Genomic DNA, 27,601 nt, shown 5'->3' on the forward strand with positions numbered 1-27,601 from the left:
TATCTATACAAAATTATGCTGCAATATATGTTACATCATATAAATAGTTAAATAAGTGAATAAATAAAAACATAAAAAATAAATGGCTATGTACATACATACATACATACATACATACATACATACATACATACATACACACACAACTGAACGGAAAGAGAACAAATGCGTTTACAGAAACATTGAGACAAATGGTTTGAATTCCTGCCAAAATCAATGACAGTTTTGAGTAGGTTGAATCTGAGCAATGAGGTACAGTGTTCTAGTCCACCAGAGTCCTCTCCAATGTGGCTCAGGACTCATTTCTCTCTTCTCTCAGTCTTCCCAGCAAGTTGGCTGAGGAAGACAGGGCTCTCCAGACTTCTGCTCTGACCACCTCCCAGGCACAGGGGCTGTGCTTCTTCTCTCTCAGGTACACAGTGATCCTGTGGAAATATTCCCGCACAGACAGTAGGGAGTCTTCCTGGGTCAGGGGAGATTCCTGCACCCCCACTTGCTGCATCTGACAGGCTTGCAGACCACTCAGCTGCTGCTGGAGGTCATTGCAGAATGAGTCTAGGAGGGTTGCATCCCAAGCAGCAGATGACTCCTTTGACGTGAAGAGGTTCAGGATCTGCTGGGTCAGCTCATGCAGGAGAGAGATGGCTTGAGCCTTCTGGATCTGCTGGGCATCCACCTTCTCCTGGGGGAATCCAAAGTCCTTTCTGTCCTTCAGGCAGGAGACAGGGGAGAGTCTCCTCATTTGTGCCAGGAGTGTGAAGGCTCTCTTGTTCCTGAGGTTGTGAGTGTGAGGCAGGTCACATCCTAGACAGCAGCCTGACCAGTAGCTCATCACCACCAGGGACAGCAAGAAAGCACAGGGCCTAGCCATGGAAAATGTGGCCAATGCTTGTGGTCCTTGGGTCTGTTTGGTCCTGATCCTTCCACTCTAGGTGCTCTGGAGACCATCCTGTGTGGATGTGTCTTAAATAGGGTTTACAGTAATTTTACTTTCTGAATGCCCTCCCATAACTTTCCAATTGACTTTTCACTTTCTTTAACTCACTCTCTGCTTGGGTCTTTGTATTTTTGTAAACCATTGTGGTTTTCACTATTGCTTCCTCTTTTACTGTTGCCCAACCAAAAGATGTTTTCCAAATTTTCTTTTTCTAACTTGAGTTTTCATTAACTGTTACAACACCCTTCAACTGTCTTTGCTTGAAATTTACATATTTATTGTAAATCAAATTTTTCTGTAAGATAAACTTTAACTAAATTGATTTTTCAATTACAGAGTATTTGCATCATAATATAAGGCATGTTGTAAATTTCTTTCAATTAACATACACTGAACTAAAGGTATACTTTAAAATGATTAATGTCCTAAAATTTGGTTCTTAATGTTACCTTCATTAAATGTAAGATAAATTTATATAAAACTTAATTTAATAATTACTATATGTTAGCTATTTATCTGATAATTTAGTGCTATCAGAAGAATGCAGGGTGCAAAAAGGCTTACTGTTAAACTTGATGAGCTGAGTGCAATTCCTGGAACCGACAGCTGCTGTAGAGAACCAATGCATGTGCAGGAGCCTTCATCAAAACATTCACAACATCTCAGGTGTGTGTATGCTCTGTTTATCTATCTATCTATCTATCTATCTATCTATCTATCTATCTATCTATCTATCTATCTATCATCTATCTATCATCTATTTATCCATCTTTTTCTCTTTCTCTGTCTTTCTATCTCTCTCTCTATCTCTCTCTCTCTCTCTCTCTCTCTCTCTCTCTCTCTCACACACACACACACACACACACACAATCACACATTTCCAATCCCAAATTCACACAATCCCTCATTTATGACAAGTCACCTCATGTGTGCTGTGAATCTTTATCTGCATTTTTTTTGACATACTGAATTCTTCAAGTCTAAGATTTCTTCTCCATGTCCATAACAACTTTTCCATGATTTTCTCTTTCATTGCATGGAATGTTGTTCTGATTTTATTTGTTTTATTTGTACATGATTTTGTAGCTTCCTGTACCTCTGACTATTGCTTTTAAATCATTTTTAAAGCAATTCAGCACTTTGCTTTTCCTCTGAGAAATCTACCAGGCTCGTGTACATTCTTGACTCCAAAGCACCTAACAAAAGAAATCCTGGTTGATTCAGATTCCCAACAAACCAATATGCACACCACAGTGTCTGCTTGAAGACCCTAATTTTCCTTCTTTTCACTTTGTGTCATTTCACAGAGTTGAAAATCTAGCATGATTAGTCCATCTCAATAAACTGAAGAATCAAAAACTCTGCTTTATTTCTTTCATTTCCTGAAGCAAACACCACAAATCTCACTTTTACAAGTCAAATACCAGTGTCATTATTTGTCACCTATGTTTTTTCTGATTGGCACTATGGCAAGTAGTTTTTAAAACACAAATAAAAATTATTGGAGACTTAATAATTAAAATATGCAGTGGGTAAATAGCTGAGTCAGGAACTTTCTTGCAGTAAATGAGGAAATAGTTTATTGGATTCTCAGAATCCATGTCAAGGCCTGGAGAGGAGCACATGCCTGTAATTCTGACCCTGAAGAGGAAACACAGACATGTACCTGGAATACTTTACTAGTCAGTGATTTCAAGAGAAGTTGATTTATAGAAAGAATTTATCTTTTTTACTCTCTCTCTCTCTCTCTCTCTCTCTCTCTCTCCATACACACACACACACACACACACACACACACACACACACACACACACACACGTGTATCTGTGGAATTAAAATGGCTTACAAATTGAGGTCCAACCAATTTAGAAAATGTCTGCCTATGAGTGTAAGTTCAAAGAATCCAGCAATTGTTGACTAGTGTAGTTGTTTAGCTGGTATTTACTATGTGTCAAATTGAAATAAAATTAGGCTCTACCAGGGACTAAGCCACTACCCAAAGACTGACCCTGAGCTCCAACTGTATAGGTAGCAATAAATAGCCTACTAAGGGCACCAGTGAAAGGGGAAGCCCTTGGTCCTGCTAAGGCTGGACCCCCAGTGAATGGGATTCTTGAGGGGAGGGCTGTAATGGGGGGAGGATGGGGAGGAGAACACCCATATAGAAGGGGAGGTGGAAGGGTTAGGGGAATGTTGACCTGGAAACCGGGAAAGGGAATAACATTTGAAATGTAAATAAGAAATACCCAATTTAATAAAGATGGGGGAAAAAAGGAAAAAAAATAGGCTCTAATGTCAGTGTAGGAATGAATTGCTACCAAGGAAAAGGCATGCAAGCAAACAGTCAAAGCATCTTTCATGTGCTGGCATAGGCTTTCAGCAAAAGGCCTGGCTCATAGTAGAGGTGAGTCTTCACACCTCAAAGATCCTGACTAAAGCTCTGTCTTCCCATTATAGAGATCCTGATTAGAAGTGGATTTTCTTACTCCAAGTTAAGCAAAACTAGATCACAGTGTGTGCCTACCTTTCACTTAATTCTACATTTAGTCAAGATAAACAAAAATCACCACGCCCAAAAGCCAGTCAGTCTGGCAGCAATGGTATAAGCCCTGACTTAAGAGAGATAGATCCTGTCAAAGAAAATGAGGTAGGTACCTGACATTGACTGACATCTGGCCCCAGGGTATACACATAAAATGTGAATACACAGCATGTATGTACACTAGGAACTGAATAATCTAAAACATGTAACAACTATATGTTGTAGTTAATTAAAATTAACTATTTATTATTCGTAAAGTGAGTAAAAGGTCTGTACCAACAAAACAACATAAAAGAACTAGTACAGATCTCACCAGCCTTGAACGCGTGTACTGCAGACCTATAATGATAAATAGAGCATGGTTTGGGGATATAAACAAATGGTTGATCTATGGAATTAATAGAAAACCCAGCCACAATTCCTTACATTAACTGTAATCTCATTTGTAAGAAAGAATATAAAAGTACACACTGGAAATAAGACACCATCTTCAACAAACAGTGCTTCTCTAATTTGATGGTTGCCTCTAAAAGAATGAAAATAGATCTATATTCAAAATCTTGTAAAAAAACGAACTCCCTAGCATCAAGGACCTTGAGATATGACTTGATACACTTCATCTGATGTAGGAGAAAGTAGTGAATAGGCTTCAACTCATTGGCAAATGCAAAGAGATTTAGGTGTGCTGGCCTGAGAATTCACATGTGTATATGGAAGACAGAGATGGGTGTCAAGTAAGCTCATCACTCTCTTCTTCATGCTTTCCTCACAGTGCCTCACACTGACCTGGAGGCTCACTAATTTAGCTAGGATGTTGGCTAGATCATTAGGATGGACATCCTCCATTAATTAAGATGTTTCTGTGTCCTGCTCTACATCAGTGGGTACTGGTCATTGCAACTCAGGAATATCTGACAAGAGAACTGCATGTGGCCATTTTCACACTCTCAATCCTGAAGCTTGAAAAACTTGGCAGTCATTGTGTTACTCTACACAGATATGTCTTCATGGACAGCTCTGTGATGCTCCCTGACACCAAGGTCCTTTCTAAATGAACTGTGTGTGCATTGAATCAAGTCTGCTTATGTGTACAGGAACGAGGGCTCAGAACTTTGTCACCTACTGCATTCACCTGTCTCAGTTCCATTTCTGTCCCTTGATTCCCAAACTTTGTTTAATAAAAACAAGTTATTAAATCAAAGGTGTGAAAAATGATATGACATATATTTTCTGAGAAGGTTGATATCTGGAGCTATTTCATAATAATTTTATATAACCATGAAAGTAATGAAGATTACACTAAAAATAACCACCAAAGAAACAGTACAGGAAGTCATGTCTGAAATGTGATTAGCAGACACACCAATAGCAATTTATCCAATAATTACAGTCCCTAGCAAAGTCTATTTCAATTACCAGATCTGTAGCAAACCTTCATATCACTTGATTTTGTGCAAATACACAGATTACCAATATACATCCTTATCAAATATAATTCTTTATCTATTCATCTCTTTTCCCTGTGAGGAATCAGACATGGCAACACTTGTGTGAGCATGTTTACTGTCCAAAGAGACAGAGACATCTTTCTCCTGATCACGGAGTTCAGAGGCAGAACAAAACATCAAGGAGAAAGTGTTGTGATTGACAACTTACTCTTAAGAAGGACTGAAGTTCTAGCATTTCCTTGGCAGTTCTACATACAGACACACATTGTATTCCTCTGTTCAAGTGTCCTTCAAACCTCAAAGAGGCCAAGGGGTCAGGAGTCTCTGATATGTTGCTCCAGGCCCCTGTAAAATATAGATCTTACCCAATAGACATATGAACTACATTATTCTGCATCAATTTAGATTGACCATTGCCTGGAACATGGATTCTCACTATAACTTGTGGACGGGCCATTGTGGAGTAGTTTGCCTAAACTCTTGAGGTCACATATCAAAAGACAGCCATAGATCAGTGCAGTTACCTAACTCATTGTTGCTGGCATCAGCAGGCAGAGCAGTAGGTGAAGAATCTCTTCTGTGGCTCAGATACTATTTTACAGCATTCCTAGCTCAGGGTTGCTTGTCTCAGTTTCACAAGGCACTACCTGATGATCAAAATGATGTGAGTTTGGTTGTGAATCATTAGTGAGGGGAGTGCACACAGACCTCTCCTCCAGAGAACTTCAGTTATAGAAGGCTGGAGGGAAACGGTACAAAAGACCTTTTTATACATAGTTGTACATTGTTCAGATGGTATGACTTATGAACATGAGATGATTTCCCTTTCAAAGATGAATTTGAAGGGAATGGAGTCTTTCTGAATTCAGTTCTTCTGGAGAAAAGTCTAGATCAGTGTGGAAGAAACTCTGACAGGAAAAGGAATTCTGTAAATAAAATAAAATTAAATTAAATTGAAAAATTAAGAACTCCCCAGAATTGGATTCTGTGTGTTCTTTGCAGGCCAAGCCAGTAAGTGGCTCTCGTCTTCTCTAAATTTTTCTCATAATTGAAGATTTGGTTTTTTTCTTTCTCTTTTTCATTCCTTGCTTTCTACTTTTTTCCTTTTCTACTTCCTTGCTTCCTCTTCCTTCCTCCCTTCCTCCCTTCCTTCCTTCATTCATTCCTTCTTTTCTTTCTCTTTTTTCTTTTCCTTTTCCTCTTGAAACAGTCGGCTTTAGGTCATTAGTAGAATATTGTCTAAAATTTTAAATTAAGAGGAAATTCTTAAACCTGAGAATTTCATTCAAACCTTGAACTCCTTCATTCTGGTTTCAATGGTGGTTATACGTTTTCAAAAAATAAAAGACTCCAGTCAGGAATCCATGTGTAAAGGATAGACAGCATTTGTAGAGTGAGCAGACCTGGGTAATGAGGAGCACACACTGGGGCTCTCTGCATCAGGGAGGGGGAAACAAGGGCTCTGAGGATGGAAGATGAGGTCTGAGGCAGCAGGGAGGTAGTGGGAGTCTATCAGAGACAAACCTGTGTGTGTGTACACATATATACACATGCATTCATATGTACACATACATTCAACTAATGTTATTATATCATATATACAGCATATCATCATATACAATGTATACATTTCCCTGTAGTTCCACTTTCAGATTCGGTCTAAGACACTGATGCCCATATATTTCGAAGTCATAAATTATTATTGAATATTGAATTCAGAGATTAGTCTTCTGTGTCCAATGTGTCTAACAGTAAAAGTATTCATTTAACTGTGACAGCAACAAGGGCTTTCAGTGCCTCAACATTCTGTAATTTTGCATTTACTCTTTCATCTCTCCTGAGGGGATGGTTTGATGGTCAAAGTCTCCAATTCTGTTCTCTGTCTGTTCTCTACTTACCTAGAAAGAAAACTCTGAGGTCGGTTTGTGGCACTGGATCAAAAATATCATGCCATTGAAATGAAATCTGTAAAAGGAACTGATGTGTCCCCTAAATGACAAAGTAGTAGCAAAAATGTTACAAAAGAAAAAAAAGATGAGATCTATGGCCATTAATAAGATATGTTATGAAAGTGACTATATTTTCAGGTGATCTTCAGTGTCAATGCAATCCACATAAAACTTTCAGTAATATTTCTCTCAGAAGTATCATATTTAAAATACATGTGGAGCCATGCAGATAACAAAGAACAAAGCAGTGCTGTACTCATCCTGTCACAATACCTGATTTGACATTAGAGCTTACATCTAAGAGTGGGTTCCTGCACTGGCCAATGCTTACCACAGAACTCTTTTACAGTCTCTGCCAACGAACAGAGAGACTCACAACTGATCATTGAGAAAAGGAAGTGCTGATTTCCTGGCCTCAGGAACCATTGAAGAAGAGGGAGTAGAAAAATTGGAAAAGCCAGAGGCAGTGGATGACTCAGCAAAGCCGTGTTCTTGAACACAACAGAATAGTTACTCATGTGAACTGTGAGTGGCTCTGACTGAATTGACATGACCAGGTCAGACAAAATATCAGCTTGGAAAACAGAGGCAATTCCACCTCCAGCTGAGGAACGATGGAAAAATATTGGTGCTGGAGGAAAGAGATTCAGGTATCCTCAGGCTGGGGCCCCTGAGAGCGGCTACCATGCTCCATGAGATGGTGCTGTACCATGCACAACTAGTGATTCAAAGAAGATGGAGCAAAAGTAGAATAATGAGGAGTAAGCAGAGGAGGAAGAAAGAGGAGGAGGAAGAAGAGTAACAAACAGAGAAGTAGAAAGTGGGAAGAGGAAAGGTCCGGAAATAGAGAAGGAATAGTGTTTCCAAGGGTTGATTTTAGAGTCATTTCACTCCCCTGGTTCGATTTATTCCTAGGACTGGATTATGAGGCTATGAGGAGTGGGTTTAATTCCCAGGTTCTTCTTGTTTTCCCTTTCTGTGCCATATAGGCAGACTAGTCATTGTTTTATCTGTTTTGCATTGCTCTACATGACCTCACTAATATTTAGAACCTCAAACAACTAAACTCATTATCGATAAAAGAAGATAAGTATATGAGATCAAGGAAATCAGTTGCTAAATTAACCCAGGACATATTTGGTCAAAGGGGACTAAGGAATGTGAGGAGCAAGACTCTCTGGTTGTCTTCTGCACAGCAGCTGTCTATCCATCCAGAAGAATACTATATGCTAGAGAGAAGTAGGTGAAAATATCTGGGGCTTGTCTAAATACTGTGGAGTGTATATGTCTTTCCGCTCTGATATTTAGAAAGTGTGCATTTGTACAACATTTACAGTGTAGACTCTACACTGTAGAAGAAGCCCTTGGTCCTGCCAAGGCTGGACCCCAAGTGAACGGGATTCTTGGGGGGAAGGGCAGTAATGGGGAGGATTTGGAGGAGAACTCCCATATAGAATGGAAAGGGAAGGGGTTGGGGGATGTTGGCAAGGAAACTGGGAAAGGGAAAAACATTTGAAATGTAAATAAGAAATACCCAATTTAATAAAGATGGAAAAAATAAAAATAAAAAAGGTGGAAAAATAATAAAAAATGTAAAAAAATAGTTGATAATGTTAAAGAGATATCAAATTAATTAATCCAAAGTGTCTTACAAAGCAAATTTATTTGTTACAAAATAATTTAATTACAAATTAACATGTGCCATATTAAAATATAAGAATGCAAGATTTAATATAAATATCTTAAATTATCTTAATAACACTCTAATAAATAAATAACCAATTGGATGCAGATACAAAACAGTTTTACATATTGAAAATAATTGCTCAATATCGCTGAACCTTCTAGGCAGGTTGCTTGTATTCACACTGAAAGTAATGAGAGTTTTTTAAGGAGAGCTTATAATGTGAGATGCAGTGTTCTAGTCCAGGAGAGTCCTCTCCAAATGTCTCACTACTCATTCCTTCTCTTCACTCAGTATTGCCAGGAACATGTCTGAATAAGACAGGGCTCTCCAGACTTCTGCTCTGGCAATTTCCCAGGCACAGGGGCTGTGTTTCTTCTGTCTCAGGTACACAGTGATCCTGCCGAAGTATTCCCTCACAGTCGGCCAGGAGGGTTCCTGGGTCAAGGGAAGTTCCTGCTCTCCAACCTGCTGATTCTGACAGGCTTTGAGGTCTCTGAGATGGTCATAGAGGTAATTGCAGAATGAGTCTAGGAGGGTTTCATCCCAAGTAGCACGTGACTCCTTTGATTCCAAGAGGGTCAGGATCTGCTTAGTCACAGCTTGCAGGAGAGAGATGGCTTGAGACTTCTGGATCTGCTGGGCATCCACCTTCTCCAAAGGGAATTCAAAGTATTTTCTGTCCTTCAGGCAGGAGACAGGGGACTGTCGACTCATTTGTTTCAGGACTGTGAGGTTATGAGTGCGAGGCAGGTTACATCCTAGACAGCAGGTTGACCAGTGACTCATAACTACCAGAATCATGAGGAATGCACAAACCATAGCCATCGTGGATCTTGCAGATGCTGATCACTCTATGAGCAGCGTGTTTGAGTCTTCCCCTGTAGGTTCTCTGATAACCCTGCTGTGTGCATCTACCTTAAATAGTGGCAAACACAAGTTTCCCCTTTCTGAATGCCCTCCCCTAGCTTCCCAATTCTCTTTTCACTTTCTTTACCTCACTCTCTGCTTGTGTCTCAAGCATTTGTGTTCCTCCATTGCTTTCTCTTTCAATGCTACCCTCAGAAAGCTACTCTACATGGTTTCTCCTAAATTACATTTAAATTATCATTAACCACTATTCTTCAGATATGTAGTCTTTATGAGAAATTTACACATCTATTGCAAACACAGAACTTTCTCTGTGATGTATTTAAACATTATTGTAATTCATTTACGATTATTTCTTAATCTTCTTTATGCCATTGACATAAATATTTGCATCAAAATGTAAAGTATGGTGCAAATTCTTTCTAAATTAGAAATATTATTGTGGCCTGTGGCTGCATTGTACAGGCAAAAGGTTATCAGGGTTCAAGGCCAGCCTAGTCTACAGAGCAAGTTCCAGGAGTGTCAAGACTACACAGGGAAACCCTGTCTCTACAGAAATCACACTGATATAATGGTATACTTCAAATTTTTCCATTGTTTAAAGGCTAAAATTAAAGTTATTTTCATTATATTAATTTTCATGAAGGTAAAGATAGCCACCACTGTATATTAGCTCTTTAGCCAATGATTTTCATGGCATCCTGAGGGTTGTACTTGGAAAAAGTCTTATGAAAAAGTTTCATAAGCGTGGTTGGATTTCTGTAACATAGGGTTGCAGTAGACAGCCAAGACCTATAAGGTGGCCTGTGACCTCCACATTCATAGCAAATGGGTAAACATTCTCCTGTGTGCTACTTTGTCTCAGTGTGTCTCATTCTCTTGCTTTCTCTCTCTCTCTCTCTCTCTCTCTCTCTCTCTCTCTCTCTTTCTCTCTCTCTCTCTCTCTCTCTCCCTCTCTCTGCCTCTCTCACACATATGCACACACAGTGACACAAACACACATTTACACATACTCAGTCATCATGCATATACAGACACACAGACCCACTCTTATATACAGATGCACAGAAATATACAAACACACTCACACTATACACACATACCCACAACCCCCCAGCATACACATACAAAGATAAGCACTCACATACACAATTACACATACTCACATACATAAGTAAATATACACAGAGACACAAAAATGGACATTGTTACATGTATATGGTCACACATACAACACTGAGACATGAACATGGACAAACACACATATACATACCCACACATACATCCATACACACACAGACTTACACAGGCACACACATACATTCCCACAATACATACATATATATATATGTATGTATGTATGTATAAATCCTCCCAATTCATACAAACACACATATTAACTCTCTCATATAAGACAGATTCAATACATGAACACAAACTAGAAAAACCAAAATCATATACCCACACATGTACATATTTCCCCATACACATTTGCAATCATTCAAACATAAATACTCTCGCAGGCACAGACACATATACACATGCACAAATTTCCACAAATTCTCACAAACATTCACAAACCCTTGCAAACATGCACATGCACATCCATATACAAACTCACACATATACATACTCAAATATACACAAACACATACACACATACAGGCACACATTTAATTACACATAAACATAGTGAGTGACATTTAGGAACATAGACTCACTCACACACAAAAACTCATACAGACACACATACATACATACATGCATGCATAAAAAGGAAGACATTCCCACACATACACAAGAGGAATAAGATATTTAAAATCTGAAAGCTTAAATTTTCATTCATTTTTTTCTCATAACTTTAGACCATTAACACCAAGGTTTTCTGAATTCATTGCACAGTGGGAAGACCATGTGTCTCAAAAATTTACTCATTACATGGTCTCCAAGAGGCAGACAAGAAAAGAAGTAATTAGGAAGCAGCCCCCTAACCTTCCTCCAGCAAAGCGTCACTGCCTAATAGACTACTAATCTGAAATAATCAATAGATTTCATTGATAAAGTTTGTTCCTTGAGGATGTGAAGGTTCCAGCATCCTGTGAACACTGCTTCCCTGAGTACCAACCTCCAACATGTTGAACCCCAGTAACATTTTGCATCCAAACCAAAACACATGGGTAAATATTTAAAATTTGTATTTCAAATGCTTGAAATCTTACACTCTATGACTCTAGTACCATTAAAGCATACAAATCATCATGCAATGCTCAGGATATTGTAGTATCAGTCAATACCATATACAGTGTTCTTATCGAATCACAGTAGAAGCAGTTCTAGATTCCCTACACCTCCTCATAGCAGTAAGGGATCTGCACAGTCATGTTTTATGGCAGACATCAAAGTCTTTTTTACTCATTTTCAAAGTTAGAAATAGATTGAATTCATTTAGTGGTGACAATAAGTGTTCTATGTATGCTTTTATATATTAAAAAAAAAAGCCCTTCTCTGTAGGACAATATTAGAGTCACTATTTCCCCTGTGTAAAAAAAAATGTATTTAACTGGAATATTTGCTTTTGTGCTGTTGATAATTTTAGTTTTTTTTCTACTTTCAGAGTATATACTGTCAGACACTTGGGAACCATGTCCCCTCATCTCTCTATGTCTGCTAATGCTGGTATGATTTTCTTGGCTTTACAGACTTTCTCAGTGCCCTTCCATCTGCTGAGTCTCCATAGCCATCTAAGGCCTCTCTCTTGGAGTCTTAAACCAGTTAGTCTGTTTTTCTGTCATTACTGTGGATTCACATAGCTGACCAAAGTGTCATTTTCAAATGATTAGTTGGGTGAAAGAAATATAGGAATCCAGTAAGCATGTGCATGGGGCTAGTATAGAGAGAACAGGAACCCTTAGCTTGTGTCTGTATCTGTAAGTCCATTGCTCTTCCTTGGAGATGTAGCATGCACAAAAACACACAAACATACACCACAGATATACCCATGCACATTCACATTCAGAGTTACTTAATTCACTTACGATGTGTGCATTGCTCCTTAAGAGACATTTCAGCCTTTACTTTAAGTAGAAAGGATGCCTGTGGATCCTTGTACTTATGTAACTAGACAGTGATTGGGCAGAAACTTCATAGCCCAGAGTCTCTTCATGACGGAGAACCACAGTGCTTTCCTCTTTATTCCCACAGGTGACTAATTACAGACAAAATGGTTTCTCTATCTCTGTCTCTCTAAGAAACAAATTCCTGTTGTTCTCATGGCTGCACTTCTCTGGTCCCTCAACATCAGGATCAATGAAGACGCTCCATTTCTGCAAACGACTCTAGTAGTCGGATCTGCAGTCTTCTTCAAATGCTAACTATTACCCTGACCCTCAGGGCTGGTTTTTCCTAGGTATGGATGTGTAAGGAGATGATAGGGGCCTACCTGGACTTTTGGGGGTTGAGCTGAGATGAAACACAGAGTCGAGCAAAGGCTATAGACCAAATGGTCCTGGTCTTATAATCTTATTTTTTATGCTTTATTAAAGCATTTGGTTATTTGGTTTCTTTTTTCTTTAACTCTCTGTGCTTTACTGAATGCTGTATCTTTATTTTATAAATATATGTGCTTTATTAATTCTATATCCATAGTCTTAACTCCTCATGCTTTATTAAACTCTAGGAACATGTCTCTTCACTCTTGTTCTATACTTGAGTAAGTGCTGAAATGTCTGTATTAATGGTTCCTGCTCTGTGCTTCAATAAGAACTAAAACTTACTGATTCATGGTTAGATAAGCCCTGGGGAAAATTAACAATGTCTCTCTCACTATCTGTGCTTACATAAGTGCCAATATCTCATGGTGAACACATACTGTTTAGCATCAGGGAATTAAGTAAAACTCTTTGTTACTAGAGCTCCTTTCTATGGCAAGTAAGCCAGGAGCCTCTCACAGGCCAGGCAAGGGGCTCAGAACTTGTTAAGTCCTTTTGAACCAGAGAGAAAGGGGAAAGGAAAGAAGTCATTCACAACACACACACACACACACACACACACACTGAGTGAAAAAGAAATCGGCTGTGCCAAGACTTTTTTCGTCAACCTCTTATAACTTTTTGACAAAGTATTCCATGTAAGAAAGAATTGCTTCATAGGTAAAATGTTACAAAAACAGAGGATTTACAGAAAGGTATCAGTAGCAAGTTCAAAGCCGTGTTGCATAATATAACCTCACTATAAAGTTCAAAGATGCAGTTTTTACATGGCCTTGTCTTATCAAAGTGCACACTTGTGGTTTCATCCTGAGACCTGATTTTTCTTAACACAAAATTGTCCCAATCCTATTTCTTTTTTTAGTGTAATTTTGAAATCTCATTGTATTTCTTATTATGCAGTCTCATTTGCTTATTATAAGCCAAACTTAAAAACATATAAAAATAAGATTAAAAGACCAGGGCCATTTGGTCCTTATAAGCCTTACTTATGAGGAGTAGGCACATTCTATTCTTGATTCTAATTTTATTACATCTTTTTACCAACGCAACTGAAATCATCTCTTAAAACATTATTCCTGTAGTTCCCATCTATTCTGGAAACAGAGTCCCTGTGCTGGATCAGATCCCAACAGCCCAAGTCCCTGGTACTCTCACACACCCAGATTTATAGGTGAGACCTCCAATCATGCCCCAATAACCAAAATACCAACATACCTGGACACCAGTGATACTGGAAATCCAGCCAGAAACCAACCTGCCTTCAGGACCCAACCTTTGCAGAAAGCAGAGCCCCTGTACTGGACCTGATCCCACAAAGCCCACGCCCAAGGTACAGCTCCACTCTTTAGGTATTCTGACACACCCAGGATGACAGGATCACAGAGTCACAGGAACAGAGGCTCAAAGGCAAGAGAAACTCCAGTCAGAGACAAGGAGTACAATAACACCAAAGATAACCAGATGGCAAGAGGCAAGCTTAAGAACATAGGCAACAGAAACCAATTTGACTTGGCAACAACAGAACCCAGTTCTCCCACCACGGCAAGTCCTGGATACCCCAACAAACCTAAAAAGCAAGATTCATTTCTTAATTTTCATTTCATGAAGATCATAGAGGACTTTAAGAAGGACATACATAACTCCCTTAAAAAAATACAGGAAAGCATAATAAAACAGGTGAAGGCATTGAACAAAGCTGACTAGGATCAAAAATGGAAATAGAAAAAATTAAAGAAAACTTAAAGGGAGACAACCCTAGAGATGGAAAACCTAGGAAAGATAACAGCAGTCACAGATGTAAGCATCACGAACAGAATACACGAGACAGACAGGAGACTCTTAACAGACCATATTGACATAACAGTCAAGGAAAATACAAAAATCAAAAGGCTCCTATCTCAAAATATTCAGGAAATTCAGGAAACAATGAAAGGACTGAACCTAGGAATAATAGGTATAGAAGAAAGTAAAAGTTCCCAAGTCAAAGGGCCAACAAACATCTCCAACAAATTATAGAAGAAAACTTTCCTCACCTAAAGAGATAAATGCCCATAAACATATAAGAAGCATACAGAACACCAAACATATGGGGCTAGAAAAGATATCCCTCTCTCCCATAAAATTAAAACATGAAGTACACAGAACAAAAACAGTAAGTAACATATAAAGGCAGACCTATCAGGATTATACCAGACTTCATATTCTCACCAGAGATCTATGAAAGGTAGAAGATCCTAAGCAGATGTCATACAGACAATAAGAGAAAAAATGCCATCCCATGCTACTATTCCCAGCAAAATTCACAATTACCATAGATGGAGAAACCAAGGTATTCTGAGACAAAGCCAAATTTTAACAATATCTTTCTAAAATCCAGCCATACAGAAGATAATAGAATAGAAAGTCCAACAAAAGGAGAGGAACTACATCCAAGAAAAGGACAAGAAATTAATCTCACAACAAACACAACAGAAGAGAAACACATGAACATAACTCCACCTCTAACAACAAAAATAACAGGAAGCAAGAATCATGGGTCCATGATATATCTCAACATCAATGGACTCAATTCCTCAATAAAAAGACATAGGCTAACAGACTAGATATGTAAACAGGATCCAGCACTTTGCTGCAAACAAGAAACACACCTCAGAATCAAAGAGAGACATGACCTTAAAATAAAAGGATGAGAAAAAATTTTCCAAGCAAATGGTCCCAAGAAAGAAGCTGGAGTAGCCATTCTAATATTGAACAAAATAGACTTTCAACCAAAAATTATCAAAAAAAAAAAAAAAAAAAAAAGAAACATCACCAAAACTCAAAGCACACATTAAACATTACACAATAATAGTAGGAGATTTCAACATCCCACTCTCATGGTTCTCAGAAACTCATGGTTTCTTCTCAAAAATTAACTATATACTCGGACACAAAACAGACCTCAACAGATACAAGAACATTAAATTAATCCCATGTATTCTATTGGACTACCAGGGACTAGGTCTAAGGCTGGTCTTCAATAGCAACAAAAAAAAGATCCCACATATACTTGGAAGCTGTACCACTATTTATTCAATGATAACTTGGACAAAGAATAAAGAAAGAAATTAAAGACTTTTTAGAGTTCAAAGAAAATGAGGGCACAACATACCCAAAGTTATGGGCCCCAATGAAAGCAGTATTAAGAGGAAAACTCATAGTTATGAGTGCCTTTATAAAGAAATTGGAAAGAATATACACTAGCAGGTTAACAGCTCGTCTGAAAGCTCTAGAACAAAAAGAAGCAAATACACCCAAGAGGAGGAGATGTGAGAAAAAATTTCAAAATAGGGCTGAAATCAGCCAAGTAGAAACAAAAAGAACTATACAAAGAATCAACAAAACCAAGAGCTGATTCTTTAAGAAAATCATCAAGATAGATAAACCCTTAGCCAGACTAACCAGAGGCCACAGAAACAGTATCCAAATTAACAAAATCAGAAATGAAAAGTGAGACATAACAACAGAAACTGAGGAAATTAAAAAAAATCAGATCCTACTATTAAAAGCTTATACTAAACAAAACTGGAAAATCTGAAGGAAATGGACAATTTTCGAGACAGACACCAGGTAACAAATTTAAATCAGGATTAGATAAACCATCTAAATAGTCTCAACTCCTAAAGAAACAGAACCTGTCATTGAAAGTCTATCAACCAAAAAAAGCCCAAGACTAGGTGGGTTTTGTATCAGACCTTTATAGAAGACCAATACCAATACTCTCCAAACTATTCCACAAAATAGAAACAAAAGGAACACTACCCAATTCCCTCTATGAAGCTGCAATTATGTTTATTCTTACACCACACAAGACCCAAAAAGAAAGAAAATTTCAGACCAATTTCTCTTATGAATATTGATGCAAAAATACTCAATAAAATTCTTGCAAACCAAATCCAAGAACACATCAAAACAATTATCCATCATGATCAAGTAGGCTTCATACCAGGGCTGCAGGGATGGTTCAATATATGGAAAGCCATCAACATAATCCACTATATAAACAAACTCAAGGAAAAAAGACATGATCATCTCATTATATGCTGAGAAAGCATTTGATAAAATTCAATACCCCTTCATGATAAAAGTCTTGGAAAGATCAGGAATTCAAGGCCCATATCTAAACATAGTAAAAGCAATATACAGGAAACCAGTGTCCAACATCAAACTAAAAGGAAAGAAACGTGAAGCAATCCCACTAAAATCAGGGACTAGACAAGGCTGCCCACTCTCTCCCTACTTTTTCAATATAGTACATGAAGTCCTAGCCAGAGCAATCAGACAATAAGAGGAAGTCAAAGTATACAAATTGGAAAGTAAGAAGTCAAAATATTACTATTTGGAGATGATATGATACTTATTATACTTAATTAAGTGACCCCAAAATTTCCACTAGAGAATTCCCACAGCTGGTAAACAACTTCAGCAAGTGACTGGATATAAAATTAAATCAAAGAAATCAGTAGCCTTCCTCTACTCGAAGGATAAAAAGGCAGAGTTAAAATTAGGGAAACGACACACTTCACAATAATCACAAATAATATAAAATACCTTGGTGTGACTCTAACCAAGCAAGGGAATTATCTATATGACAAGAACTTCGAGTCTCTGAAGAAAGAAAGTGAAGAAGATCTCAGAAGATAGAAAGATGCCCATTGATCAGCAGAATCAAACAGTAAAAATGGCTATCTTACCAAAAGCAATATGCGGATTCAATGCAATTCCCATCAAAATTCCAATCAATTCTTCACAAAGATAGAAAGAGCAATTATCAAATTCATCTGTATTAACTAAAAACCCAGGATATTGAAAACCAATCTCAAAAATAAAAGAACTTCTGAGGAAATCACAATCTCTGACCTCAAGCTGTACAACAGAGCAATAATGATAAAAAGTACATGTTAATTGTACAGAGACACACAGGTAAATCAGTGAAATAAAATTAAAGTCCCAGATATTTGGCACAGACTCCAAACCCATCCAGTGGAAAAAAGACAGCATATTCAGCAAATGGTGTTTGTTCAACTGGAGGTCAGCATGTAGAATAATGCAAATTGGTCCATTCTTAACTCCTTGTTCAAAGCCCAAGTCCAAGAGGATCAATGATCTCCACATAAAACCAGATACACTAAATCTAATAGAGGAGAAAGTGGAAAAGAACCTCGAACATAAAGGCAGAGTAGAAAATTTCCTGAACAGAACACCAATGATTCAGGCTCTAAGATCAACTATAGAAATATGGAATGTCATAAAATTCAAAAGCTTCTGTAAGTCAAAGGACACTGTCAATTGGACAAAATGACAACCTATAGATTAGGGAAAAAACCTATATTTAGGAGAGCTCTAATATCCAATATATTCAAAGAACTCAAGGAGTTAGACTCCAGAGAATCAAATAACCCTATTAAAAATGAGTTACAGATGCAAATCAAAAGAACCTTGAGATTCCACCTCACACCAGTTGGAATGGCTAAGATCAAAAACTCAGATGACAGCAGATGCTTGCGAGCATGTGGAGAAAGAAGAACACTCCTCCATTGTTTGTGGGATTGCAAACTGTTACAACCACTCTAGGAATCAGTCTAGAGGCTTCTCAGAAAATTGAATATTGCACTGCCTGAGGCCCCAGCTATACCTCTCCAGGATGTATACCTAAAATATGCTTCAGCATACAACAAAGACACAGGTTCCAATATGTTCATAGCAGCCTTAATTATAATAGCCAGAAGCTGGAAAGAACCCAGATGCCCTTCAACAGAGGAATGGATACAGAAAATATGGTACATCTACACAATGGAGTACTACTCAGCTATCAAAAACAATGACTTCATGAAATTCAGAAGCAAATGGATTGAACTAGAAAATACCATCCTGAGTGAGTTATCCCAATACAGAAAAACACACATAGTATGCACTCACTGATAAGTGGATATCAGCTCAAAAGCTTGAATTACCCAAGATGACTTCTTGAAATTCGCAGGCCAATAGATGGAACTAGAAAATATCTTCCTGAGTAACATAACCCAATCACAAAAGAACATACATGGTATGTACTCACTAATAAATGGATATTAGCCAAAACTCTTGGAATACCCCATGTACAACTCACACACAATATGAACCTCAAAAAGAAAGAATGGTAATGTGTGGATGCTTCAGTACTATTTAGAAGGGGGAAAAATAATCATGGGAGGTAGAGGAAGGGAAAGAGGAGAGGGGAAAGGGGGACAGGATGAGGTGTAGGAGGAGACATGGGGGGTGAAGTACAGAGGGTCAGCAAATTGAAAGGAGGTATGTGACAGTGGGGGATGGGGAACTGAGAACAGCCACTAGAAAATCCCAGATGCCAGGGAAGCAAGAGGTCTAAAGGAAATGCAGAGACAAAGAGTGGAGCAGAGACTGAAGGGAAGGCTATTCAGAGACCACACCACCCTGGGATTCATCCCGTCTGCAGACACCTAACCCAGACACTATTGTTGATGCCAAGAAGTGCTTGCTGACAGGAGGGGAAGCCCTTGGACATGTGAAGGCTTGATGCCTCAGTGTAAGGTGATGCTAGGGTGGTGAGACTGGAGTGGTTGGGTGGGTGGGGAGTATGCTCATAGAAGCAGGGGGAAAGGAGGAATGGGATGAGACTTTTGCAAAGTAGAAACCAGCAAGTGGGACAACATTTGAAATGTAAGTAAATAAAATAATTTTAAAAAGAGGGAACACATAAAATTGGGAGAGAATACTGGAGTCCTAAAAGATACATATTATAAACATATATCAAATCCTTGTTTAAGTTTATCTCAAAGGATATTTTTTGAGGTTGTTATGACTGGGTTTCACTCCAGGTTTCTTCTCAGGACATATGTCATTTGTCACTGTATAGGCAAGATAGTTATTACACTGTGCTCTATTTACATACTGTATATATGACTTCACTGATATTTGTACTTCCAATCACTTAAACACTCCTAGAAGTTGAGAGTAGACAGTGTCAGGAACATAGAGGCTGCTAAAGGCTGAAAAAAAAATCCTTTTCAAAGTACACTAAGTCACGATGAAGGATTCTAGTCAGCCTTGAGCATGTCAAACAGGGCTCTGGCAGACCATACCCTTTTACTTTAATTCCTCTGCTTTGCTACAAAGCATTACATGACAATTGTAAAGCTGCCCATCAAGGGCTATTCCCTGATTTGCCTACTTCATTCACCTAAGCATGACTACCAAAGTCCAGCTATCAAAGTACGAAAAACCAACAAAGGCCCCCTTGTGGCTGCCCCAATTAAGCTGTCCAATCAAGATTAACACTTTATCCTAGCAGAGGTTTTCCCCCTTGTAGTTTTATACACTGCCTTTTGCCTATGGGTCATGTTTGTCTCCTCTCCCCAACCCCAGGACAAGTATCTCCTCTGCTTCTCCCTAGTCCTCTGTCACCTGTCTTTGTCTCTTACTCTTGGTCCTTTGTCTTTCTGGGTCAAATAAATGACCTTTGTGCTGAGAACTTGGTTGTGGAGTATTTTACACAAATACAAATCCCTTTACACAGTTTGATAGGAACAAGATGTTATGCCTGATCACTACACAGCATGCTGTCAGTACATTCAGAAGAATATGATACACAGGAGAAAAGGAAAGACTTAAGAATTAACCATGAATGGATGAGAAGCAAGAGACAGGTATATCTGATTGCCTGAACATGATGTAATGTCATATGCGGGTACAATATTTGGCAGCTTGATTAAATATATAGTTTCTTTACAGAAAAAATATCAATGTAAACAATAAAGTTATTTAAAGTAATTAAGGAATGAATGAATAAAACAAGTTACATTTCTATATTAGGAATAATTTATGGAAAACATATCTGTACCAAATTATACTACAATATATGTTACATCATATAAATAGTTAAATAAGTGAATAAATAAGTACAGAAAGAAATAAATGGGTACAGACAGATAGACATAAAACTGAGTGGAAAGAGGACAAATGCCTTTAGAGAAACATTTAGACAAATTCTGTGCATTCCTCCCAACTGAGTAACAGTTTTGAGATGGCTGAATCTGAGCAGTGAGGTACATTGTTCTAGTCTAGAAAAGTCCTGTTGACTTTGGCTCAGTACTCATTTCTTCTCTTATTTCAGTCTTGCCAACAAGTTGGATGAAGAAGACAGAGCTCTCCAGACTTCTGCTCTAACCACCTCCCAGGCACAGGGGCTGTGTTTCTTCTCTCTCAGGTACACAGTGATCCTGTGGAAGTATTCCCGCACAGACAGTAGGGAGTCTTCCTGGGTCAGGGGAGATTCCTGCACCCCTACCTGCTGCATCAGACAGGCTTGCAGACCACTCAGCTGCTGCTGGAGGTCATTGCAGAATGAGTCTAGGAGGGTTGCATCCCAAGCAATAGATGACTCCTTTGATGTGAAGAGGCTGAGGATCTGCTGAGACAGCTCATGCAGGACAGGGATAGCTTGAGCCTTCTGGATCTGCTGGGCATCCACCTTCTCCAAGGGGAATCCAAAGTCCTTTCTGTCCTTCAGGCAGGAGACAGGGGAGAGTCTCCTCATTTGTGCCAGGAGTGTGAAGGCTCTCTTGTTCCTGAGGTTATGAGTATGAGGCAGGTCACATCCTAGACAGCAGGTTGACCAGTAGCTCATCACGATCAGGATCATCAGGAAAGCACAAAGCCTAGCCATTATGGATCTTGCAGATGTTGCTGGTTCTCGGGGTTGTTTGGTCCTGAACCTTCCACTCTAGGTTTTCTGAAGACTATCCTGGTGTGGATGTGTCTTAAATAGGGTAAATAGTAGTTTTACTTTCTGAATGCCCCCCCCATAACTTTCCAATGGACATTTCACTTTCTTTAACTCATTCTCTGTTTGGGTCTGGGCATTTTGTAAACCACTGTGGTTTTCATTATTGCTTCCTCTTTCACTACTCCCCAACCTAAAGATGTTTTCCAGCAATTATTTTCTAATTTGAATTTCCATTAACTCTTACAGCACTCTTAAACTGTCTTTGTTAAAAATTTACATATTTATTGTAAATCAAAATTTGCTGTAAAATATTACATAAAAGTTAACTAAATTGATTTTACAATTAATTTTGTTTTATTTATATTACACTGAAAGTATTTAAATAAAAATATGTTTTCAGGAAAAGGAGGGGCAGGCCCTTTGGTTGCTGCCCTCATGGAGAGCTGAAACCCAGCCCCAAAGAGCTCCTTCAGGCCTGAGACCAGAGGTAAGATCAATTTTTCTGCTCCAAGGGACCTGCCTGTTGTACTCAGGACACACACCCATAGGAACGGCTGAAAGCCAGTAGACAGGAACGACTACATGCCTGAAAGCAGAACACTCTGTTCCCATAACTGGCTGAAAGAAAACAGGAAAACAGGTCTACAGCACTCCTGACACACAGGCATATAGGACGGTCAAGCCACTGCCAGAAAAAGCAAAGCAAGATAACACCAGAGACAACCTGATGGCAAGAGGCAAGCACAGGAACGCAAGCAACAGAAACCAAGACTACATGGCATCATCGGAGCCCAATTCTCCCACCAAAGCAAAGACTGAATATCCAAAAACACCAGAAAAGCAAGATCTAGATTTAGGATCACATTTGATCATGATGATGGAGGACTTCAAGAAAGACATAAAGAACTCCCTTAGAGAAATGCAGAAAAACACAAGTAAATAAATAGAATCCCTTAGAGAGGAAACACAAAAATCCCTGAAAGAATTACACGAAAACACAATCAAACAGGTGAAGGAATTAAAAATGGAAATAGAAACAATAAAGAAAGCACAAAGGGAGACAACCCTGGATATAGAACCAAAGGAAGAGACAAGGAGCCATAGATGCAAGCATCACCAACAGAATACAAGAGATAGAAGAGAGAATCTCAGGAGCAGAAGATTCCATAGAAATCATCGACACAACTGTCAAAGATAATGTAAAACCAAAAAAGCTACTGACCCAAAACATACAGGAAATCCAGGACAAAATGAGAAGATCAAACCTAAGGATAATAGGTACAGAAGAGAGTGAAGACTCTCAACTCAAATGACCAGTAAATATCTTCAACAAAATCATAGAAGAAAACTTCCCTAACCTAAAGAAAGAGATACCCATAAATATACAAGAAGCCTACAGAACTCCAAATACCATGGACCAGAAAAGAAACTCCTCCCGTCACATAATAAACAAAACACCAAATGCACAAAACAAAGAAAGAATATTAAAAGCAATAAGTGGAAAAGGTCAAGTAACATATAAAGGCAGACCTATCAGAATTACACCAGACTTCATACCAGAGACTATGAAAGCCAGAAGACCCTAAGAGAGCACAAATGCCAGCCCAGGATACTGTATCCAGCAAAACTCTCAATAAACATGGATGGAGAAACCAAGATAATCCATGACAAAACCAAATTTACACAATGTCTTTCTACAAACCCAGCCCTACAAAGGATAATAAATGGTAAAGCCCAACATAAGGAGGCAAGCTCCACCCTAGAAAAAGCAGAAACTAATTGTTTTTGCAATAAAACAAAGAGAAGACAAGCACACAAACATAACCTCAGCTCCAAATACAAAGGTAACAGGAAATAGCAATCACTATTCCTTAATACCTCTCAACACCAATGGACTCAATTCCCCAATAAAAAGACATAGATTAACAAACTGGATACGCAATGAGGACTAAGGATTTTGCTGCCCACAGGAAACACACCTCAGAGACAAAGACAGACACTATCTTAGAGTGAAAGGCTGGAAAACAATTTTCCAAGCAAATGGTCTGAAGAAGCAAGCTGGAGTAGCCATTCTAATATTGAATAAAATCAATTTTCAACTAAAAGTCATCAAAAAAGATAAGGAAGGACACTTCATATTCATCAAAGGAAAAATCCACCAAGATGAACTCTCAATCCTAAATATCTATGCTCCAAATACAAGGGCACCTACATACGTAAAGAAAACCTTACTAAAGTTCAAAACATACATTGCACCTCACACAATAATAGTAGGAGATTCCAACACCCCACTCTCATCAATGGACAGATCATGGAAACAGAAATTAAACAGAGACATAGACAGACTAAGAGAAGTCATGAACCAAATGGACTTAACAGATATTTATAGAACATTCTATCCTAAAGCAAAAGGATATACATTCTTCTCAGCACCTCATGGTACATTTTCCAAAATTGACCATATAATGAGTCACAAAACAGGACTCAACAGATACAGAAAGATAGAAATAATCCAATATGTCCTATCAGACCACCACAGGCTAAAGCTGGTCTTCAATAACAATAAGGAAAGAATTCCCACATATACATGAAAGTTGAACAATGATCTACTCAATGATAACCTGGTCAAGGAAGAAATAAAGAAAGAAATTAAAGACTTTTTAGAATTTAATGAAAATGAAGGTACAACATACCCAAACTTATGGGACACAATGAAAGATGTACTAATAGGAAAACTCATAGCTCTGAGTGCCTGCAGAAAGAAACAGGAGAGAGCATATATCAGCAGCTTGACAGCACTCCTAAAAGCTCTAGAACAAAAAGAAGCAAATACACCCAGGAGGAGTAGAAGGCAGGAAATAATCAAACTCAGAGCTGAAATCAACCAAGTAGAAACAAAAAGAACCATAGAAAGAATCAACAGAACCAAAAGTTGGTTCTTTGAGAAAATCAACAAGATAGATAAACCCTTAGCCAGACTGAGAGGACACAGAGAGTGTGTCCAAATTAACAAAATCAGAAATGAAAAGGGAGACATAACTACAGATTCAGAGAAAATTCAAAAAATCATCAGATCTTACTATAAAAGCCTATATTCAACAAAACTTGAAAATCTACAGGAAATGGACAATTTCCTAGACAGATACCAGGTACCGAAGTTAAATCAAGAACAGATAAACCATTTAAACAACCACATAACTCCTAAAGAAATAGAAACAGTCATTAAAGGTCTCCCAACCAAAAAGAGCCCAGGTCCAGATGGGTTTAGTGCAGAATTCTATCAGACGTTCATAGAAGGCCTCATACCAATACTATCCAAACTATTCCACAAAATTGAAACAGACAGAGCGCTACCGAATTGCTTCTATGAAGCCAAAATTACTCTTATACCTCAACCACACAAAGACACAATAAGGAAAGAGAACTTCAGATCAATTTTCCTTATGAATATCAATGCAAAAATACTCAATAAAATTCTTGCAAACTGAATCCAAGAACACATCAAAAAATCCTCCATCATTATCAAGTAGGCTTCATCCCAGGTATGCAGGGATGGTTTAATATACAGAAAAAACCTTCAACGTAATCCACTATATAAACAAACTGAAAGATAAAAATCACATGATCATTTCATTAGATGCTGAGAAAGCATTTGACAAAATTCAACACCCCTTCATAATAAAAGTCCTGGAAAGAACAGGAATCCAAGACCCATACCTAAACATAATAAAAGCTATATACAGCAAACCAGTTGCTAACAATATACTAAATGTGGAGAAACTTGAAGCTATCCCACTAAAATCAGGGACCAGACACTGCTGCCCACTATCTCCCTTCTTATTCAATATAGTTCTCAGAGTCCTAGCCAGAGCAATCAGACAACAAAAAGAAATCAAAGGGATACAGGTTGGAAAGGAAGAAATCAAAATATCACTATTTGCAGATGATACAATTGTATATTTAAGTGACCCCAAAAGTTCCATCAGAGAACTACTAAGCCTGATAAACACCTTCAGCAAAGTGGCCAGGTATATAATTAAGTCAAATAAATCTGTAGCTTTCCTCTACACAAAAGAGAAACAAGCTGAGAAAGAAATTAGGGAAACGACACCCTTTATAATAGTCCCAAATAATATAAAATACCTCGGTGTGACTCTAACCAAGCAAGTGAAAGATCTGTATGATAAGAATTTCAAGCCTCTGAAGAAAGAAATTGAAGAAGATCTCAGAAGATGGAAAGATCTCCCATGTTCATGGATTGGCAGGATTAATATAGTAAAAATGGACATTTTACCAAAAGCGATCTACAGATTCAATGCAATCCCCATCAAAATACCAATCCAATTCTTCAGAGAGTTAGAACAATTTGCAAATTTGTCTGGAATAACAAAAAACCCAGGATAGCTAAAACTATCCTCAACAATAAAAGGACTTCTGGGGGAATCACTATCCCTGAACTCTAGCAGTATTACAGAGCAATAGAGATAAAAACAAACTCATGGTGTTGTTACAGAGACAGACAGATAGACCAGTGGAATAGAATTGAAGAACCAGAAATGAACCCACACACCGATGGTCACTTGATTTTTCACAAAGGAGCCAAAACCATCCAATGGAAAAAAAGAGCATTTTTCAGCAAATGGTGCTGGTTCAACTGGAGGTCAGCATGGAGAAGAATGCAGATGGATCCATTCTTATTGCTCTGTACAAAGCTTAAGTCCAAGTAGATCAAGGACCTCCACATCAATCCAGATACACTCAAACTAAAGGAAGAAAAAGTGGGGAAGAATCTCGAACACATGGGTATTGGAGAAAATTTCCTGAACAAAACACCAGTGGCTTATGCTCTAAGATCAAGAATCGACAAATGGGATCTCATAAAACTGCAAAGCTTCTGTAAGGCAAGGGACACTGTTGTTAGGACAAAACAGCAACCAATAGATTGGGAAAAGATCTTTACCAATCCTACAACTGGTAGAAGGCTTATATGCAAAATATACAGAGAACTCATGAAGTTAGACTGCAGGAAGACAAATAGCCTTATTTAAAAAATGGGGTTCAGAGCTAAACAAAGAATTCACAGCTGAGGAACGCCGAATTACTGAGAAGCACCTAAAGAAATGTTCAACATCTTTAGTTATAAGGGAAATGTGAATCAAAACAGCCCTGAGATTCCACCTCACACCAGCCAGAATGGCTAAGATTAAAAACTCAGGTGACAGCAGATGCTGGCGAGGATGCGGAGAAAGAGGAACACTCCTCCATTGTTGGTGGGATTGCAGACTGGTACAACCATTCTGGAAATCAGTCTGGAGGTTCTTCAGAAAATTGGACATTGAACTACCTGAGGACCCAGCTATACCTCTCTTGGGCATATACCCAAAAGATGCTCCAACATCCAACAAAGACACATAATTCTCTATGTTCATAGCAGCCTTATTTATAATAACCAGAAGCTGGAAGGAACCCAGATGGATGCCCTTCTATAGAGGAATGGATACAGAAAATGTGGTACATCTACACAATGGAATACTACTCAGCTATCAAAAACAATGACTTCATAAAATTCATAGGCAAATGGAATGAACTAGAAAATATCATCCTGAGTGAGGTAACCCAATCACAGAAAAACACACCTGGCATGCACTCATTGATAAGTGGATATTAGCCCAAAAGCTTGAATTACCCAAGATGCACTCCTCCGATCACAGGAATCTCAAGAAGAAGGATGACCAAAATATGGATGCTCTCACTCCTTCTTAAAAGAGGGAACAAAAATGTCCATAGGAGGGGATATGGAGGCAGAGTTTAGAGCAGAGCCTGAAGGAATGGCCTTTCAGAGTCTGCCCCACATGTGGTCCATGTATATACAGCCACCAAAACTAGATAAGATTGATGAAG

The 27,601-nt window shown here is 38.4% G+C and overlaps 3 protein-coding genes across 3 annotated transcripts; all 3 read right to left on the reverse strand.

Annotated features, from left to right (window-relative positions):
• Positions 1 to 292: 292 nt before the first annotated feature.
• LOC116887990 (interferon alpha-1-like) lies at positions 293 to 871 on the reverse strand. Its single transcript, XM_032889422.1, has one exon. The coding sequence runs from the start codon at positions 869 to 871 to the stop codon at positions 293 to 295; it is 579 nt and encodes a 192-aa protein (XP_032745313.1).
• A 7,940-nt stretch (positions 872 to 8,811) lies between these two features.
• Positions 8,812 to 9,388, reverse strand: LOC116887999 (interferon alpha-1-like). The gene has a single exon (XM_032889424.1). It carries the CDS (start codon positions 9,386 to 9,388, stop codon positions 8,834 to 8,836), a length of 555 nt encoding a protein of 184 aa, XP_032745315.1. The 3' UTR covers positions 8,812 to 8,833.
• An 11,691-nt stretch (positions 9,389 to 21,079) lies between these two features.
• LOC116888010 (interferon alpha-1) lies at positions 21,080 to 21,640 on the reverse strand. The gene has a single exon (XM_032889427.1). The coding sequence runs from the start codon at positions 21,638 to 21,640 to the stop codon at positions 21,080 to 21,082; it is 561 nt and encodes a 186-aa protein (XP_032745318.1).
• Positions 21,641 to 27,601: the final 5,961 nt, after the last annotated feature.

The sequence above is a fragment of the Rattus rattus genome, chromosome 1, assembly GCF_011064425.1.
Source record: "Rattus rattus isolate New Zealand chromosome 1, Rrattus_CSIRO_v1, whole genome shotgun sequence".
Classification (NCBI taxonomy): Eukaryota; Metazoa; Chordata; class Mammalia; order Rodentia; family Muridae; genus Rattus; species Rattus rattus.